Below are 12101 nucleotides of genomic sequence, written 5' to 3' on the forward strand. Positions count from 1 at the left end.
CTTTACACAAACAACCTGTTTCTCAGAATTATTCATGCCATCATCTAATGCTCTGTGCTGTATGTTCAAAATATCCTAATCAACAGAAGTCGGGCAACTTTGGTCTGCCAATGTTTTGTGTCTGGCCACTGCCAACATTGGTGAAATAAAAACACAGTACCCTTGCATATTATAGCCATTACAAAATAATTTTCTTGCCAAACCAACATGCACCTATGTGTGCTGCCAAACCATCATGCACCTATGTGTGCCACCACTGTGGAACCACAGCTTGTTCTGTCCCACACCAGAGCAACCATACCAGATACGAAAGTCACCCTGAACAGTTATCATTGACCTGCACTGCGCAATACGTAGAACACAGAATGCTTTCTGTTGTCCGGACACCATTTTTACTAGAACTGAAATGGGCGCACACTAGCCGGAACCATGTAAAACCCATCTACAGCTGTAGATTGGTTTACACCAATTAAGCTGTAGTTGCTGTTCCTTTAGAAGTTTTGTTAAAGAATCTCTGTACCATGCTATCATGAACTATTGGTACTACTACTACTTCTTTATCTACTTTACTGAATATGAAAACCTTTCTTCTTATTTTAGTTTCCCTCTGTACTTTGATCATCATGGTTGCTACAGCTGTTGCGTGTTCACTGATATGGTTGTTGCCCCCACATCCTCTCCAAATGTCCTGAACAAATTCTCAGGGGAGTGCAGGGAATGAAGGAAGCTCTGCTCATTAACTCCCCACCATACAGATTGAGGAAGGGGAGAAGTGGTGTGGGAGGGAACAAGCTGCGGTTTCTTCATGTAGTGGTGGCACTACATAGGTGCATGTTGGTTTGGCAAGAAAATTACTTTGTAATGGCTATAATATGCAAAGGTACTGTGTTTTTATTTCACCAATGTTGGCAGTGGCCAGACACAAAACATTGGCGGACCAAAGTCGTGTTGATTAGGATATTATGAACATATGATACCTGTTTCTGCATCATGCGTGGGCTTCTGAACTACCTGTTCTAAATGGTTTTCAAAGAAGACATTTACTGTTGTTCTGCAGGATATCGTTTCAGGCCCACCGGTTACAAACTGATTACCCCAAGAAATTGTTAGATGATTAAAGTTTTCTCTAATGATAACACTGTCATTGGAGAAGATATGTACTATCAAACTGAAGTGTCCTCTAATGATAACAGTGTCGTAGGAGAAAATATGTACTATCAACTGAATTTTGTTGAAAGTTCTTGGTTACACTGGGGAGTGAGTCTGGTGGTCAGTGAAAGAATTAAAATTAAGTCTGTGCCCACCCTTGATGCTGAGTCTTGCCCAAACTGTCTCGCATGCAACTTTACTTTCTATCTTGTCGGATTTGAGTTTCTTGTCTACTGTGATGGATACGCCACCTCCATTTCCCATTAGCCTATCATTCTGCATACTCAACTTAGATTTACACCATAACTCTCATTTCTGTTAGTTTCAAGTTTTATCCTTTTTGTGTACTTAGAGTTAAATGAACACTACTGCTTTTTAGAGGCATGTCAAAATTTGGCCCTTTGTTGTAAATGCTTCAGCAACTAATCTCACAGATTTTAATGGATGTTACATTTCTTTGAATTATACATTAAAACTTTGTGTTCTCGTACAAGTATTACCTTCTGGAGTGGGTGAATAGTTTCCTAATATAAAAATGTCTTGTGCGCTCCTCTGCCCATTTATGGGGACCCTGAAATTCTTAACCCTGTGTTGCAAGTTTATGAAATAGGCGATTGAAGTCTCGGGTTCGTGCCTTCCACTTGTCTTGGAACCAATGGGCCGCAATCAGTACTGAGGACAATGTTGGAGATTGTGAGCTTCATTGAAATTTTGATAGGGAGGCTGGCCTTCTTAACCTTCTTTGCCAATCACTAGAATATTCCAAGAATTAACTCTGAGCCCAGACAACAGGCATCATTTGTTTCTACATGTGCCAGTTGGTTGCATGCTGTTCCCCCCAATGCTTGCTCGAACAGCCTCTTCAGCATGTTGAATGCGGCCACCAGGTATACCCACGTAGTGCACAAGGTGATTCGTCTCATCTCTCACTGTCATTTCCCTGTCCATTTGAACTGCCAAAGATAAACAAATCTCTTTACTTTTGTACTTATTTCCCCTATGCCATGGGACTAGGCATGCTTCCTAACAAGTGAAGTGTGTTTCACTGGCACATTTTCAGTAATTTTGTAGTTTTCTCAGGTGAATTTTCCTTTTGATTTGATTAAAATTACTTCTGTAACAAGATAACTGCAGAAAACAAAATTATTGCTCGAGACATACTTTCTGGTATTGCACTGATGTATTTAGTGGCAGAGATTACATGTATTTAGTGGCAGAGATTACTTTCTCGTTTTCAGGAACTAATAGAACATACATTTGGAAACTGTTGCAACTTTTGATATTGCTGTAAAGATAGCATATATTAATCAATCATAGGTTGATTTTTCACAGTTGTACAAAACATTTTATCAGACAGCATTTAGATATTGGGAATTGTGGTTTATTTGTCTCATAATGTACATAATGTAAATCATTTGCTCAAGGTACAGGAGACTGTCAGAATTTCGTAAAATTTAACCATAAACACAGAACAACTGATGTTAACAAACAGCATCATAATAATAATACAATAATACATTCGGGCCCAAGGTGTTAGACTTGGCGGTCATGTGCACGTGCGTGTGTGTGTGTGTGTGTGTGCGTGCGTGCGTGTGTGTGTGCTTGTGTGCGTCTTTGTCGACTCGACGAAGGCTGTGGCCGAAAGCTACATGTGAGTGTCTTTTAATTGTGCCTGTCTGCAGCATGATGTATCTTCTTTGCAATAAATAGCAGTCTATCTTTTCCTACATTTTTGAAATTTTCACCTGGAGTTTCCATTGTTAGATACAATTTTGTTATGCACACATACAATAAAATCTTAACACTTAATTACCCCTTGCTCAAATTATCATTTCATCATCCATGAATTCTTCTATTGAAAAGTTGTGTTTCTCCCATGGAATCTGCTGTAGCCTAGTTTTTAAAATTTGGCTTAACATTAAACATGTTTTTGCCCCTTAATTTGTTTTATATTGTCATCCCTGTACACCGTGGAGTCCGTGCATATAATTGCAACTGGTGTGTGGGTAGCATAAAATTACTTTTATTTTGCATGTTGTGTGTGTGGTTGAAATTATTCTCTTCAAACTTTTGTCTGCTGTGTAGCAAGATTATAATTTCATAAATGTATGTGAAGGGAACCTTTAGGATTTGTAGTTTCCAAAATAATGGGCAACAAGACTCTGTTTGCTGCTTAGTGCACATGTATCTGACAATTTTGTTTTGCAGTTTTAGTAATTGAGGTACTCTACTTGAATTTCTCTAGAAAATTATACCATATCTAATAACGGTTTCAAAATAACTATGATAAGCATTTTTTTGTGTACTCATCTCAGTGAAATTTGCTACTAATTGCATTGCAAATGCAAAACAGCATAGTTTATTTGATAGGAAGTCAATACGTATATTCCAACTTAAGTTCTTGTCCACATTTAGTTGTAGGAATTTAACTGGGTCAATGTCTTCCATAAGTTGATTGTTATGTTATATTTAAGTTTCACACATTTTGAATGTTTGGTATTGAAATGTACTGCATGGTTTGCTGCAACATTTAGTTTCAATCCATTTAACTGGATCAAGTTTTCCAAGGTATCCAGAGTGCTTACAATGGAGCTCAGAATTTTTTCTGCATTGTCATCTTCAATTAAAACAGAGATACCATATGTAAATAAAACTGATGGGGAATTTATATTTATGGGTAAGTCATTTATGTAGAATAGGAACAGGATTGGCACCAAATTGGAGCCTTGAGGCACCTTGTGATATTGTACTCCATTTACAATAATAATACACTGCTTCTGAAGTGATAGTTACCCTTTGTTTTCTGTTGTGTAAGTATGACGTGAGCCAATTTAGAGCATTGTTCTTAATCCTGTATTTGTCTAATGTGTAGATAAGCAAGTCATGGTTCACGGCGTCAAAAGCTTTTGTGAGATCACAGAAGATACCTGCAACTTTACTCCTCTGATCCAGTGATGTACATATCTTTTCAATGAAGTTGTTCACTGCAGCCAGAGTGTTTTTTCATGGTTAAAATCCATATTGGTTGATTATAATATCATTTTTACAATAAAATTTTTGATTTGGTTTGCAGCTACTTTCTTTAACACTTTTGACAGGATTGGAAGAATAGAATTAGGGCCATAGTTTCCCACATCTTCCCTCTACCCTTTCTTGAAAAGAGGTCTGACTTTGGCATACTTCAAAACATTAGGAAAGCTATATGTGTTCAAGAGATTGGTTGAATATTTTAGTTAGGGGAAGTGCTATTGTTTCCCACACTGTTTTAATAACTTTAATGGGTATACCATCCCACCCAGCAGAGTTTTAATTTTTCAGTGATAACATTTTCCACATCCTTTATTGTGGCTTTTGTAAAATCTGTAAGATACTCAGCTTCTTGGTGGAGTCCAAAGGGATTCACTGTACTGTGATATTGTGCTACATCAACATCTTTGCCACATTTATGAATTATTCTCTCTATATATTGATTAGTGACTGATTTTCTGTAGATAATACCACTCACCACAATTGTAGACTTTTTGTAGAGGTTTCTGGCAGTTCAGATTAATTTTCTATTTTACTTACAATTCCCTCTTCAGTGTTGCTTCTAAGAGAATTTGTACCTACTTGGATGGAGACTCCTTTGTAAGCCTTCCAAGATGCATCTGCTGAATCATCCTGTGAGCTATATATGTTGCTAATGTGTTTGTTCAACTGGTAGGTGACCCTGTAGTTTGGTCACTTTACTGTCTAAACCAACCAACCAACCAACCAATTAGTGGTTCCTGATTTTTGGTCTAACATGCATTGTGAAATTTTGCTGTGCCACATTTGTCAGCAGAGAATTGCCTACAACAAGAAATTCATTTTTTTCACTCTGTTTTTCATTATTGAGACTTTCAAATTTTTTGTACTGTATATTACACTTTTCCACTTGCATTTATTTGTGGTTCTTCTGCATGTGCAGCAGCCTTGTTGTTTGACCTAAGAAGTGTACCAGCCACCCATTTTTGATATTATTTTCGTCTCTCACCTCAACTGTCTAACAAAAATATATTTTCCTGCATTTCAGATCACAATTTCCATGCTTCTGCACTGATAATTCTGCTTTTAAAGTGTCAGTGTCCCAACGAAGCACTTTTAATAATTTCTTCCTGCAAACTTACTGTGGAAGCTAGTTGTGTTTTCATCCTGCATGATCAGTGAATATTGTCACTAATAAATTTTAAGCATATTTTCGTACACCTTTCATGCAGCCAGAAGTTGCACTTCAAACATAGAATTCCTTTTACATCCCGTTTCTGACAATTTTTGCATGATACACTGTTTAATTTTTGCTTATTTATGCACTATTTAACTTTTGCTTATTTACAAGTGTTATGTTACAACACTTATCAGTGGGTGCCATCTTGAATCTAAACTCTTTAAATATTCGGATATTTGATCTGGGTTTACAATAAAGCTATCATCTACTTTAATCTTAGATATTTCATTCAGGAATCAAGACCCACCAGTTCAAGAAACACTTTAGCAACATACACACATTAAAAAAAAAGTTTTATATCACCTCGGTTCCAAGAGTCTCGGAACCTGTACAGAAAATTGGAACAGAGATCAACGTAAACATCATTTCTGCCCTTTTTATTGCTCATGAAATCCACACATTGCATGTTGTACCACCATACAGTGAGACCTTCAGAGGTGGTGGTCCAGATTGCTGTACACACCAGAACCTCTAATACCTCTTGCATTGATGCATGCGTGTATTCGTTGTGGCATACTATTCACAAGTTCATCAAGGCACTGTTGATCCTCTCCTCAATGGCGATTCAGCGTAGATCCATCAGAGTGGTTGTTGGGTCACGTCATCCACAAAAAGCCCTTTTCAGTCTACCCCAGGCATGTTTGGAGAACATGCTGGCCACTCTAGTTGAGTGATGTCATTATCCTGAAGGAAGTCATTCACAAGATGTGCACGATGGGAGTGCGAATCGTCGTCCATGATGACAAATGCCTTGCCAATATGCTGCCGATATGGTCGCACTATCGCTCGGAGGAAGACATTCACGATTCGCACAGCCATTACGGTGCCTTCCATGACCACCAGCGGCATACATTGGCCCTACGTAATGCCGCCCCATGACAGCAGGGAACCTCCACCTTGTTGCATTGCCGGCTGGTGTGGCCGTGCGGTTCTGGGCGCTTCAGTCTGGAACCGCATGACCGCTACGGTCGCAGGTTCGAATCCTGCTTTGGGCATGGATGTGTGTAATGTCCTTAGGTTAGTTAGGTTTAATTAGTTCTAAGTTCTAGGTGACTGATGACCACAGATGTTAAGTCCCAAAGTGCTCAGAGCCATTTGAACCATTTTTAGCCTTGCTGCACTCTCTGGACAGTGTGTCTAAGGTGTTCAGCCTTACTGGGTTGCCTCCAAACACATCTCCAACAATTGTCTGGTTGAAGGCATATGCGACACTCATTGGTGAAGAGAACATGATGCCAATCCTGAGCGGTCCATTCGGGTGTTGTTGGGCCCATCTGTACCACGCTGCATGGTGTCATGTTGCAAAGATGGACCCGCCATGGACGTCGGGAGTGAAGTTGTGCATCATACAGCCTATTGCGCACAGTTTGAGTTGTAACACGATGTCATGTGGCTGCACAAAAAGCATTATTCAACATGGTGGCGTTGCTGTCAGGGTTCCTCCAAGCCATAATCCGTAGGTAGCGGTCATCCACTGCAGTAGGCGCCCTTGGGTGGCCTGAGTGAGGCTTGTCATCAACCATTCCTGTCTCTCTGTATCTCCTCCACGTCCGAACAACATCACTTTGATTCACTTCCCTTGTTGAGAGCCCTTCCTGGCACAAAGTAACAATACGGATATGATCAAACTGCGATATTGACCATCTAGTCATGGTTGAACCATAGGAAACACGAGCCGTGTACCTCCTTTCTGGTGGAATGATGGGAACTGATCAGCTGACAGACACCATCTATCGAATAGGCACTGCTCGTGCATGGTTGTTTACATCTTTGGGTGGGTTTAGTGGCATCTCTGAACAGTTGAAGGAACTGTGTCTGTGATACAATATCCACAGTTAACGTCTATCTTCAGGAGTTCTGGGAACCGGGGTGATGCGAAACATTTTTTGGTGTGTGTATATGGCTCGCAGCATGGAAGAGGGAATTGTGAGTGAAACAAGAAACGTAATTCAAACTGCCAGAAACTACTACAAAATGTCTAGAATATGGTATTATCTGCAGATCAGCCAGTGATCAATATAGAGAGAGAATAAACTGTGATTTAAACAAAAACTCTAATGATATAAGAGCTGTGCGGATTAAGATGGTCTTCATTTAAATAGGTTAGGATCCAGAATTCTTAGTAAAGTGTTCACTGATACATGTCCGATTTTGAAAAATGGGGAAACTTGTAAGAAATGATGGGGACGAGAAACAGTGTTTGGCAACGAAAATGGCAAGACCGAAACAGTACCATGGGAAGAGAATGCTTGAGTCCATAAATAGGAAGAATGTCCCTACATAATGTATTTGAATATAAATGGTCTAAGTGGTGACTTTCCAAACAACAGTCATGAAATGAACGAGTTACAATTATTCTATCTGAAAAGAAAAATCAAAGTTATTTGCCTCAATGAATATGGGTTTACATTTGTTTCTTTGCCTGCTTGAAAATCTCGGTATAGAAAATAGGAAAAAGATAGTAATAGCTGCTGACTTCATTGTCAATATCATAGTTGAAAGCAATTTGGGTTTCAGAATAAACTTCGTGCAACCCACTAGAGTAAATGCAGTGAGCTACCTGTATTGATAATATTCCAACAAATTACGTATTTGGAGATGTTTATAAATTTTGCATAGCTTTAGGAATATCTGACCACTCTGGAATATTCATTGAACTACCAAAAATTAATAAAGAAATTTCATGTAATAAAAGCCATATGAAAAGGAAACTCAATGAAAAAAGTTCTGTTACTATTAGAAATAAGTTAAAAAAGGGTGAATGGCCTTGCAACAACTGTATTTCAAGTAATAGTAATTTTAACAATTTTTTAAGTAGATTTCTTGAAATATTTAACGAAACCTTTCCACTTTAAATTATATGTAACAAAATGACTAATAATTATGTGGAATGTTTCCTTCCATTATATTGATATCATTAAAATGACTAATAAAGTTAAATGGATAACTCGGGGCATAAGAATTTCTAGATCCAGAAAGAGGACACTCCACAATGAACTGAAATATAGTAAAAACAGTTGTTTTACTGAGGTTTTTCATCATTATGAAGCTATATTTAAAAAAGTTGTGAAGGCAGCCAAACAAATGGCAAGCAGTAAGTTCATTGTACAACGTGAAAGTAAGGCAAAAGCAGTGTGGTCTGTTGTCAAATGAAAGTAAGGTGTTAGAGTCGTAGGATTAAAGTAGATGATAGCTTTATTGTAAACCTAACTCAAATATCAGAGTGTTTAGAGATTTTAGCTTCAAGATGGCACCCATTGAAAAGTGCAAACACAATGCTTGTAAATAATCAAATACAAGATTAAACACAGACAAGTGAAAGTTTTCTATAATTAAAGAACAAAAGCTACATTTATTGAAAAAGCTGTATTTCCTATGTAGTTTTAATTGTTCTGATGTATGTTGAGTAAATTAAGAATTGAAGCTCCTTGACATTTTCATTAAAAAAAATCACGAAGTGAAAATGCTAAGTGCTTTTTTTAACCCATGCTGTTCTCTGAGTATAACACTGTTGTGCTTGATTTGTTTAGAAACTCTGCAAAACAACTTACTTTGTTTTCACTAGTAGGATAACTTTCTGATTTAATATATTTTAAGAAAAATTATAAATATGACTTATATAACCTAATTTTTGGCTTTTTATGTTTTAGTACCATCTCAGGAGACAGAGATCACAAATACAGGAGAGCATACAAGTCCTCAGGCAGCACTCCAGGATTCTCAACTGCAGTTGAGAGCAGCAGAAGCAAGAGGACGACATTTGGCATCCCTGCTGAGTGAAGCTGAGAGGGAGCTGGCTTTATCTCAACAACAAGCTAAATTGCTCAAAGACGAATTGAGGCGTAATCAGCGCAGTGCTGAACGTGAGCAGCATGCTCACAATCTGGAATATCTCAAGAATGTGCTGCTTAAGGTACTAGCTTTTTTTGACAAATTTATGACAATTTGAAGCCCGATAGAATACTGTAATCGTGACAGTTAAATGTACAGTTCTGTAGTACTCAACAAGTCATGCACTCATAGAACTGGTATTTTTCATATTAGTCTGGTCAATATACAGCTGAAAGACATAAGCCATCACATTAAAACATATTGTTCAGATACTGTGTCACAAATTAACTTTCACTCTTTTCTATTGTACAAAAATGAAATGTGTCCATATTAAATGTTTCGATCCAAATTACGTAGCTGTTATTGCGGCTCTAAACAATAACAGAACAGAATGAATTGTCATTCTGGGAGTTTGCACTGATTTGAAACTTTCTAACAGAATCAAACTGTGTGTCAGTGAGGTACTGGCAAATGTAAAGCTGTGAGGGAAAGTCACGAATTCAGTCGGTATAGCACTTGCCCATGAATGCCACAGGTTCCAGGTTTGGGTCTTGATTCAACCCACATTTTTAAACTATTTGGAGGGTTCACAGTAAACAGTTTGGCTGCTTAAATTATGTTCCTTAGATGTATAATACCTGAAATGAGATCAGTGTGTTTCAAAACATTTAGCCTTGCTCACTCATATTGAGGAAGTGCTGAAATGTCTCCGGAATTAAATATTCGCTCTGAAGTGACAATTATTATGTTTTTTTGTTTTGTAAACTTCTAACCTTTGTCGACATTGTTTTAGACCAAGAATGATGTGTTGCAACGGTCAGCTGGTGTATTTTAGAGTGCCAATTATTCCTTGTAATTCACACTTCATCTAATGCAAATCCTCATGTTCTGCAGTCATAATAACACATATTATATTCCATAATGAAAGCCAATGTTCCTAAAGAATGAGGAAACAGCTCCATCTATTTGTGCATAATTGTTTCGTACTTGTGTGACAGAAATGGCTTTGACAGGGGACAAGTGTTATTACTTGATCCCAGGTTACTTTCATGTTATTTATGTACATGGTTTACTAATATTGATTTGTTTTGTCCCCTCTTCCAGTTTGTCACATTGCAGGGTGGAGATGAAAGGACACGTTTGGTGCCTGTTCTCAACACTATTCTGAAACTTAGTCCAGAGGAAACAAACCAATTACTGGCAGTCTCTAAAGGTAGGCATCAAATTGAATTCGGTCCTTTTGTATGAAACTGTAATATGATACCTAAACAGTTAAGTATCACCATTTCTATGTCATTAGGTGGAGTGGATGCATCAGGCAGTGGACGAGGCTGGGGAAGTTACCTTCCTATCTGGCCCAGTCTATAGCATCTGCCTTTACCATTCCCTTCTTGGATATGACAGGCATATTTAAAAAAAGCACTTTTCATGCATTTGGTATGGATTGTGGTTGCCATTTCATTGCATGAACAAGGTACTTAAACTCTGAGATGTTCTTAAGAGTTGTTTCCATAAACCTTAGTCAATCATCATACAGAGTACCTGACCTGATATACATCAGCTGCACATTCTTTGCATCATTATTGATGCCACTTAATGTAAGAAATTTGTATATATGAGAACTCCTTCTTAGTTAGAAAAGATGAAAGCAAAGGAACACTACTTCAATTTCAGAGTATACTTGCTATAAATACTTGTAAGTTATTGTTTATAAAGAGGTGAATGGAAACAGAGTTAAATGTTTGTGTGTGTGGGGGGGGGGGGGGGGGGGCACGTGCGCGCTTGAGGTTGTATGTGACAACAGACTGACAAATACCTAATGGGGCCCATACTGTGTGTATACATATAAAAAAAAGGATATTGTCACTTCTTTTGTTGTCAGCCCTTCTCAGTATTACAAACATGAATGCACAACCAAATCTTTACCTTGGAGTTGTAGAATGACAGTTTCATAAACTGAAGGATAGTACAATATTAGCAAATACAACACTTTTTCTCCTGTTGTATTATAAAATATTATGCTCGTAATATGAATTTTTAGAGTTTTTAAATATCTTTTTTTTTTCTACCTGGGCTCATGAATAATCTTTAAAAGTGTCTACATATATTTTAAATATCTGTTACTAACGTGCACTGCACACATAAAACATTCCTATAACCTTATGTTCTAAAGTCCAGTTTGCGAAATCAACAACATGGAATAATAAGTGAAGTAAAATAGTTGTGTGTGACATGTTCATTCTCTAAATATTAATAATTAAATTAGTAATTTATAGTGCAAGCATATGTACTGCATTTTAAAAAATTTTTAGTGTCTTTTAAAAAGTTTCAATGAAACATCAGCAAAATCTAAATATTGGGCAACATATAATGCTAACATAAGCTAATAATAAAGCATAGTTACATGAAACTAATAGAAATTTTCAAAACATTTAAAATTGACTTTGCTCTAATATTAATCGTTTATATTTATTCTTGCACTCTTTATATTCTGTTGGAACTGGATTGGTCTTTTTCCCCAAAACAAAGAAAGCTACTTAACAGTCTCTTCCCTCAGTTCTTGTCCTAGTAGCACGTGCTCTTTCACTAAAAGGCATCATCTGTGAAAGGAAGAAAAACAGTTGATACAAGAAGAACTGAGTCGGGAACGAGCAGTTGGACTGACAGGGTTCTTATTTGAACAGTTTATAAGTAAATGCTGCTTTTCTGTCTCAAACAATGTAAGTGCTCATTTCTGTATTTTGTAAGAATGTTTATCCTTTTGAAGAAATTTGTTTTAAATCATTTAATATAAATTAAGAAAACACTCTTCTTTTGTGTTATTATTATTATTATTATTATTATTATTATTTTATTTGTTCAGTAGCTTCAGAAT

The 12101-nt window shown here is 37.2% G+C and overlaps 1 protein-coding gene across 1 annotated transcript in view; it reads left to right on the forward strand.

The window, feature by feature from the left end:
- Window positions 1-10973, forward strand: part of LOC124776229 (GRIP and coiled-coil domain-containing protein 2-like) — a 282612-nt gene extending 271639 nt beyond the window's left edge. Inside the window, exons 19-21 of the mRNA XM_047251088.1 lie at window positions 9046-9308; window positions 10331-10439; window positions 10527-10973. Of these exons, the coding sequence (XP_047107044.1) occupies window positions 9046-9308; window positions 10331-10439; window positions 10527-10594 (440 nt within the window). The 3' untranslated portion in view covers window positions 10595-10973. The remainder of the gene's footprint in view (window positions 1-9045; window positions 9309-10330; window positions 10440-10526) is intronic.
- Window positions 10974-12101: the final 1128 nt, after the last annotated feature.

The sequence above is a fragment of the Schistocerca piceifrons genome, chromosome 2 (assembly GCF_021461385.2).
Source record: "Schistocerca piceifrons isolate TAMUIC-IGC-003096 chromosome 2, iqSchPice1.1, whole genome shotgun sequence".
Classification (NCBI taxonomy): Eukaryota; Metazoa; Arthropoda; class Insecta; order Orthoptera; family Acrididae; genus Schistocerca; species Schistocerca piceifrons.